General features: G+C 31.4%; 1 protein-coding gene across 1 annotated transcript; it reads left to right on the top strand.

Moving 5' to 3' along the window:
• Positions 1-5,059: 5,059 nt before the first annotated feature.
• Positions 5,060-7,322, top strand: LOC107404451 (heavy metal-associated isoprenylated plant protein 30). Its single transcript, XM_016011400.4, has 3 exons — positions 5,060-5,292; positions 6,575-6,650; positions 6,781-7,322. Exons 1-3 carry the CDS (start codon positions 5,149-5,151, stop codon positions 7,101-7,103), a joined length of 543 nt encoding a protein of 180 aa, XP_015866886.2. The 5' UTR covers positions 5,060-5,148; the 3' UTR covers positions 7,104-7,322.
• Positions 7,323-9,263: the final 1,941 nt, after the last annotated feature.

The following is a 9,263-nucleotide window of genomic DNA, read 5'->3' as shown; positions in this document are numbered from 1 at the left end:
TTTTATTTTGTGTACAGAATAATTATTTCTGATGAAAAGGGAATAACAATTTCAAAAATTAATAATAAGGAAAAAGAATCACTATTCTTATCAATGAATTAGATATAATGATTAGCACAAACACATTAATTTAATTGTTAATATTTATTTATATTTATGTTTATAGTCTTTACATTTATTTAAAAAAAAATTTATTTAGTTAAATATATAATTCATTATTTTTAAAATTTTTATATTATATAATTTTTAAATTATGTGATTTTTGAAATATTTTTTATTTACATATTTTAAATAGATAATGCACCAAATTAAGATTCTTAAAAATTATCAATTTTATATTTACCATATTGTATTACAAAAAAGGGTTTACCATATTTTTGTGAGGAATGATTTTTTTCTTACAGCATGTTTGGATTAAAATAAAATTAGTGGAAATATAATTCTTTTGGAAAATTGATGATTTTCTTTTGTTTGGATATTTATTGTAAGGTGGAAAAGTGTGGATCTAGGAAATTAGATTCCCACAAATGTAGGAAAATATGTGATAAAATTATTACCACTTATATAGGTGTCATTTTAAGAATCACAGAAAAAATAATTTTGAATTTTTTTTAAAAAAATATATATTTATCCTTAATTTATTATACAATATTAAATTTAATTACTTATAGATCTCAAATTTTCTATTACTCACCAAACAGACCAAGAGAAAAATTAATTCTTAGAAAATTAAATCCAGAAAATTAATTTTCTTCTCAACTTTGACATTTTCCAAACGGAACTTTAAGTTTTGATAAGAAATGGATATTCTTTCAAATAGGAGATAATTAATTTCTAGGAAATATATATTCCTCGACATGAAAACTAACCAAACATAAGTTTATTTAATCCTATTAAATGGTTATTCCATTCCTTACCTTATTTCTACCTACCAAACATGCCATTGAAGAAATAATTATTCTTTCAAATGGAGGGTAATATATTTTTGTGGAATGACTATTTCTAAATTAAAAAATGCATCGAATGCAGAAAAAGTTGAACTTATGGAATAGCTATTTTATTCTTATATCTAAACAACAAATATTTAGGTAGCTGAAATTTTGAATTTTGATTTTTTTTTTTAACTTATGTAAAATAACCACATGTATATATATCTATATCTATCTATATATATATATATATATATATAGATATTTATATTTATTAAAATCTCTGAACATTTTGGAAAATGATAATATTTATTTTTAGAATAAGATAAATAAAACAAAATTGATTAAAATAATAAATCAATTACAACTAATTTTTTTAAGCTAAATAATACAAACCAATAAAAATATTAAATAAAATAAAAACAACAATAATTAACTTATTTTTTAAATATATATTTTTAAATCATTTAGTTTGGATTTCATTTTTTTTTATATGGATTTAAATTTTTAAACATGATCCAATTTGATTATATGAAATAGTCGATCCAAAAAAATTGGATTGAATTGGATAACTCAATTAATCCTTTTTTTGCATACACCTACTCATCACTAGCTTTAATAAATAGCAAAGCTCATATATCATTTCATATTTTCATATTTTCAGTATCCCTTTTCCTTCTCACCTCTTCTCTTCTTATTATCTTATATTCCAATTTTTTTCCTCTCATTTCTCTTTACTCCGTAGTCTTATAAAATCTACTTTTTTAGGACAATTTTTATAAAATCTTAAATTCGTGGTTTATTAATTTTGTTTATGTCTTGATCTAATCATATGCATGCCATCTATAAGCATATATGTATATAGTCACTAATATTGTGAGATCCCACATCGGTTGGAAAGGGGAACGAAATATGCCTTAAAAGAGGGTGTGGATACATTTCCCTTGCGACGCGTTTTGACAAAACCGTGTAGGTTGGGCCCAAAGCGGACAATATCGCATGCGGGTGGACTGGGCTGTTACAGATGGTATCAGAGCGGTATCAGAGCCAGTACCCGGATCGGTGTGCCAGCGAGGACGCTGGGGTGTGCCAGCGAGGACGCTGGGCCCCAAGGGGGGAGGATTGTGAGATCCCACATCGGTTGGAAAGGGAAACGAAACATGCATTAAAAGAGGGTATGGATACCTTCCTTTTGTGATGCGTTTTGACAAAACCGTGCGGGCTGCACCCAAAACGGACAATATCGAATGCGGGTGGACTGGGCTGTTACAAATATGGACCAATAGACAATATATTTTACCCTAAAAGAGAAAAAAAGAAACGAAAAATTTACATCAGTAAAGAAAATCGCTGAAATGAGGAATTGAGGATGGATGGTTCATATGGTTTCATAGCAGGGGTGGGTAAATGACCGAACAATTGAAAATATTGATCACACCCAATCGAAAACCAAAAATGCCCACCGTTAACCAATTAGTAAATCAAATTGATGAAAATAGGGATGGTCGGTGTCTGAATAATCAATTAGTAACCATATGAACTAATTCTCTATGTCAGTGTAACCAATTAGTAAGTTAATCAAATTGACTGAATAACTTCTTTTTTTTTTTTTTTTTTTTTTGAATAAGTTACCTAATTTATAAACTATTCAAATCCTTCCGCATCCCGTGTGATTCGAACTCACACTCTCATAGACACAGATATGGATGCTTAACCCACACTTCGTCAATTGACTGAATAACTTTAACAATAAGTTTTTTAGCCAAAAAAACACTTTAAAAATAATTTTCTATATATTTTAATATGAGGGGTGGGCATTTTAACCAACGAACTGACCAAATAAATCTGCCTAAGTTTCTATTAGGGGTGGGCATTTTAACCAACAAAACCGAAAAGCTGACCAACCAAACTGAAAATAAATGAAAACCCAAAAAACCCAACTGAAACCAGTTGTTAACCAAATTGAAAAATGTGTGGTTGATTGGCATCGATGTTAGGTTTTAAAAATCCACGATTAACTAAGACCGATCGAAAAAAAGTATTAATATATATATATATATTATAGATGTTTTATATTTTAATACTTTTACATATATTATATATATTATTTAACATTTTTAATAGACCGATAGAAAATCAAAAAAACCAACCGAAAATCGAAAAAAGACCAAAAACCAAAATAATCAAACAACAAAACTGCTCAAATCAATTTATTATTTTTATTGGCTTTTTTCTCCCTAAAACCAAAACTGACCAATTAAATTTGGCCTGTTTTAATCGGTTTTAAAGACCTCAATGTGTTTTAGCGAAATAATTGACTGACCAAAACCAACGGGAACTGACCAATCCTAAGCAATGTCCACCCCAAGTTTATATATATATATATATATATATATAAATATGATATACTTTTTCTTCTTTTTTTTTTTGGGGCTTTCACCAAGTTAATAATAATTGTAATTTATTAAAAAGTTCTAAAAACCAAAATCAACCGTCCAAAATTCGATGAGTCTGGACAGTTTTTAAATGTTCAAAATTACCATTTGGTCAAAAAATCGAACAATAACTGGCAAAGAAACAAGTTAAATCCTCTTAATTTTAGCCATAAAATTTCAATCCTCTTAATTTTAGCCGTAAAATTGTAAGTACCGACAAATTTTAACATTGTGATCGATTTGAACCGATTGAAATTTATATCTGCGTGGCTTTTTGCCTTTCCAAATGTCATGTTGAGGAATTTAATTTACAAAACGAAGGAACAACAGAAAATAGAATATCTGAAATAAATGATTGATTAATTTAAGCACATATTATTACAAGTATCAATGGCAATTGATTCTTTACCGATCAAAAGGATGTTCCTAATTTTCCTTGGAATTTATGCTGCCTTTTTCTCTAAAAGCTTTGCTTATGGGATGTCGGAGAAGACAAAAATATTTTTATCCAAATTGAAACATAAATTGCATGCAGAAGACAGTTTATGCCCTAGCTAGGACCGATTGATCGGGTTAGCAAAATATAATTAATTAAAGGCAGAAGGAGAATAATTCGATAAGCGAAAGGTCAGAATTCCTTGCTATAATTACATTAATTTGCATGATTGATCAGGAGGATAACATTCTTAATTTTAGGAAGCATTTGTAGATAGATAATAATATTTGATAAATAAAATGACCATTCAGCTACTAGGAAAGTGCACCTACCATTAGCAACTTGGAAGATTTTTCCAACATGTTATATATATATATATATATATATATATGTTTTTTTTAAAAAAAAATAAAATAAACGAGAGATTCAAGTTCGGATAATTATTTATAACATGATAACTTTTACAACTTGAATGTTTTTATAGGGATGGCGTGTTATATAATTGCTAAAGGAATGTTATTAATATCAGCGTATTGGTCAGTAGTACTTGGTGGTTGCAAGTAGTAAGTTTTATTTTGTAGCATTAATATGTATAATTATACATGTATAAATAATTAAACACCCAGCTGCTGCCCAGTTGTTATTTTTAATTATGGAACCAAATGATTCTGCTTTTAACAAAGGCAGGCTTGTTCTAGAATGAAGAAATACAAATAAATATGCAACATACATAAAAGATGAGAATGAATTCATTATCAATAGCTAATAGCAACGCACGAATATTACTTTGGTAAGCTACAGTGTAGGCTATAGCTAGGCTTTCTAGATAGATGGGAAATGGTGCATATTGTGTAGTGATTTTCAAAGACGGTTAAAATAAAGAAAGATATTTTAGAATATATATGTTCCCTTTGCATCAATTCAAAACTCACCTTTCCTTCCCTTTGCCTTTGCCTTAAGAAGACTCATATATGTCCATAAATATATATACCATTAATTGGATTGGAAGATGATAAACATATATTCCCTTGTGCTTTCTCATCAGTACTAGTGTGTGTCAGCAACCATGTTAGCTTGACCCACATTTCAAGCATTATTATTTTGTGAGGGGTTTTAGATACCATTCCCTGTCTAAAGCCTTCTAATAATTCACGAGTCACTGAATTTAACCACAAGAAACTGCTCACCCTGGAATAGATTTTGGAATATATTTCCTAAGAGATTAACCTGCCCCGGCACAAGTGGAATATCTTCTAGGTCTGGACTACCTCTCTTAAGTTTGGTTTCTCTTTCTCTTTCTCTTTCTTCATGCTTCGTACATATATATATAGTTAACAAACTTAAGGTCATGGCTACCATTCTAGAGAGAGCATTTGGCTTTATCGTATCCTCCATTGCATACTGCTTCTTTCGCTATCGAGATCACCACAAAAGCAACAACGGCATCCACCGCAATCACAAAATGCCTAAGGGTCGACCTCTTTCCTTGCAGGTTCACTTTCCTATCCTAAGTCCATATTTTCCTAATTTCCATCTTTAATTCCAGGTGTCTATTTACAATGATCTTAATTTCACCATATTTTCTTAGTTAATTCAGCTTGCCTTGGAACAAATAGACAAACCTATCTCTTGCCCTTCCTCTCTTTTTTCCAGAAAGCCTTTCCATCTCTTTTATACACACACACAGACACACACAAATATCTCTCTTTGAAGTAAAAGGAAATTAAAGTTAACCCATTTATTTGTAGGTATTGGTCCAATTAATAAAAAAATCATGTTCCCTAATTTCATAATTAATCCAATAAATTTAATTTAACCGATAACGTAGGATTAATCTAATTTATATTTGTTCTTAATTTCAAAATAGTGCCATTCAGCAGTTATATGAAATAAATCATGTTTTTAAATAGATGCTTTTCAAATACTACAAAAGATTACCAAAATAAATTGGAGAACATACAAATTAAAGCTATATTCTATATTAATCGATTTCATGAGGATGCATGAATATTATGTTTGTAATTTCCATTAGGAGTCATTATTATTTTCAGCAAGGAAGCAATAGATATCATGTTTTCAAGTCATTTAACCAGCCTGCTGAGATTTTGTCTGATATCGCTGGTTGTATTGGATACAAATATATAACTGATTTGGGAAAAAAGAGAAAAGAAAAAAGATCCAACATATAATATGCGTCAACTAATTAAATTTGCAGTTGTACTTGATTGTATATTATTGGAGAACAACCCATATATAAATTAATCTAAACTCGTAGTAAGCCCAGAGATGTAGTAACCAGAGAATCTCTAATCACGTCAGATAATGTTTGGTTAGCTAATCTCTTCAGTCACTTTTTTTTTTTTTTCTTTTTTTGGACGGTCTTGAATCGTTTCTGGTTAGGCCGGTATTCTAAAAATGTATGAACACATGTAAGTTCAACAGCCACGGCGAATATAGGAATCGACCTATGAAAAATAAGTTTAATCTCTTTCTCTCTCTCTCTCTCTCTCTCTCTCTCTCTCTCTCTCTCTCTCTCTCTCTCTCTCACTCTCTCTCTTTATGTTAATATATTATAATAATGCATATCCAATATGGCACATTGCTTAATGTGTTGGTTTTCCTAAAAAGTCTAAAAGGATAAAGGTAACGTTTTTGAAAGAAGGAACAAAGGAATAAGAAGAAAGGAAAGGAAAGGGTACCAAATAGATTTTAATGACAAACCAAGAATACTTTATCGAAAAGGAATCTAATTAATGACCATATATGCTTTACAGACTGTGGATCTCAAAGTAAGGATGTGCTGCACCGGGTGTGAAAGAGTTGTGAAAAATGCCATTTTCAAACTTAGAGGTATATATTTATTAATGTATACATATCCAATTTAATTATACATATCTCTCTCTCTCTCTCTATATATATATATATATATTATATTATATTATATTTTTATATAGTAATTCAAAATTATACAATTAAGCAGGGGTGGACTCAGTGGAGGTGGACCTGGAGATGGAAAAGGTGACAGTAGTGGGTTACGTGGATCGGAACAAGGTGCTCAAGGCAGTGAGGAGAGCAGGAAAAAGGGCGGAATTCTGGCCATACCCAAATCCTCCTTTGTACTTCACGTCAGCCAATGAATACTTTAAAGATACGACTAATGAATTCAAGGAGAGTTACAACTACTATAGGCACGGCTACAATGTTGCCGACAGGCATGGCAACATTCCTGTCACTCACCGCGGAGACGACAAAGTCAGCAATATGTTCAACGATGACAACGTCAATGCCTGTTGTCTCATGTAAAAAAATCTAGCTACTCATTATTATTCTCTTAATTCATATCCATACTCATCCTCATCCTCATTGCCATGTCATGTAATTATATTCTCATGCGCCATATATATATATATATATATATATGCATAATATAGTACGGCTTGGAGTATGAAAAGGATCTGTTCAACTTTTCATGTGTATATATATGTAGAAGTGCCGAATAAATTCAATCGAACAGTTCAATCACTCTTAATTAGCATGCAACTGTTGTTTTCAATAACTAGTATGCATGCATGGTGTTTGTATTAATTATATATATCTACATATATATGAACCATGCTTGCGCATCTTTATTGTGAGAGGACAGGCCGTGTTGTTGTTTTCATCTACAGGCTACAGAACATATATATCATGAAATGTGCTTATTTGTCCCTCAGCTTTAACAAATTAATTAAAAGGGATTATCTACACTGCTGTCGTCTCGGAAATGTTACTTAATTAAGTTTTTCTTTTCTTTTCTTTTTTTTTTTTTGGTTTTTTTTTTTTTTTTGATAAATGATACTTAATCAAAAATGAATTATTATTATATGGTTATTGTCAAATATGATGTTTCAATCACACAAAAATATTTGACAAAAAGTTAGCTCAATTGGTATATCTATCACTTCTACATTTATGATATGATAGATTATTAAAAAAAAAGGACTTATTTTTATTTATTTATTTATTTTGTGTGTTTATGTTCCATTTGAGAGGACTTCGGGTTGTTTTTTTTTTATCAATTTAAAAGCTACCAATGCGGATTACGGACTTATAAAATAATTAAACTGATTATGAATAATCGCACTTTTATGTAGAAGCCTCTTATTAATTTACTCGTTCTTGGTGATTGACATGCACTAGTGAGATAATTTGGTCGGTTTTACATGTAATATTAAATTTTAGCTTAATTTGTTAATAAAATAACCTAACTATATTGTGTTTGTAACACCCCGTTGTGAAGTACACCAGAAATTTTTCAAGTTGACTGTCGTTGACCGAGAAGGGTCAAATTTTGACTTTTTGACTCGATGAGAAATCTAGATTGACCAAGGTACTATTGCGAAGTATGCATCGACCCGAGTCAACAAACTAGTAGCATGTAAAAAACAGACCTACAGTTTGAAAGTTATGAGTAAAACAAGTTGAGGTTCGAACTGTCCAAGGGTACCAGAGTTGACTTTTTATTCTTGTAAAATTGAGCTTTGACTTATATATGGTTGTGAAGTACTCATTGATATGAGTTCGTAGACTAGCGGCACGCCCGATTTGAACATATGGTTGGAAAATTACGGACCTATGAAGTTTTTCCGAGACAGCTATTACAATTCATCGATATGTAAGTGTGCGTGAACAGCGATGCCACATGTAGCATTATAAAGGGTGCCATGTGTCACGACAAGGAAATGCCAAATTTCAGACAATTAAATATTTCATTATTTTATTATTATTATTATTATTGTTTTATTATATTATATTATTATTTTAATATTATTTTATATATTTATTTATTTATTTTCTTTTTGTTTTACTTTTTTTTCTTCTTCCCCACGTGGGAAGAAAAAACACAACCCCCCCCCCCTCTCCTCCGATTCCTTCTTCTTCTTCCTTCCCTCTCACTCTCGCCGGTCCCTCTTTCTCTCTGCTGCACCTCTTCCGGCAGTTGCACGGCCACATGCGCCGGACGATATGGTGGCCCACGGCTGGACAAGCCCGGGCATCGAGTCGCCCGTTGGTTGGCCGGTAGACGTGCCGGGATCGATGCCAAAGCTGACGATCGGCGAGGTGGTGGGTGGTCGGTTTTTTGATGGCCATCGGTCCCGAGGTTGGTCCCTCCCCCTAGTTTTCAACCCCCTGATTCCAAAAATGACATCCATTTGCCCAAATTCCAAGCCATTGGTGAGATGTGGAGGGGGAGCCCGGCCGAAACTTCCCAGCCATTTTCCGGCCAACTTCGACGGTTCCGAGCCGAACGAAGGTTGGTTTTACACTCATCGTCTCCTTAGCTTTCATTTGGCACCTTATTTGTGAATTGTGATTGAGTATTTAGAAAGATGCCATTTTTGGATAAAATAATATTATTTTAATGTGATAATCTGAAAAATGTATGTTTGATGTTTAAATAATTGCTATTTATATTGCTGATGT

This window comes from Ziziphus jujuba, chromosome 6, assembly GCF_031755915.1.
Source record: "Ziziphus jujuba cultivar Dongzao chromosome 6, ASM3175591v1".
NCBI lineage: Eukaryota > Viridiplantae > Streptophyta > Magnoliopsida > Rosales > Rhamnaceae > Ziziphus > Ziziphus jujuba.
The sequence above is the reverse complement of the archived record's forward strand: the minus strand, read 5'-3'. Positions and strand labels throughout refer to the sequence as shown.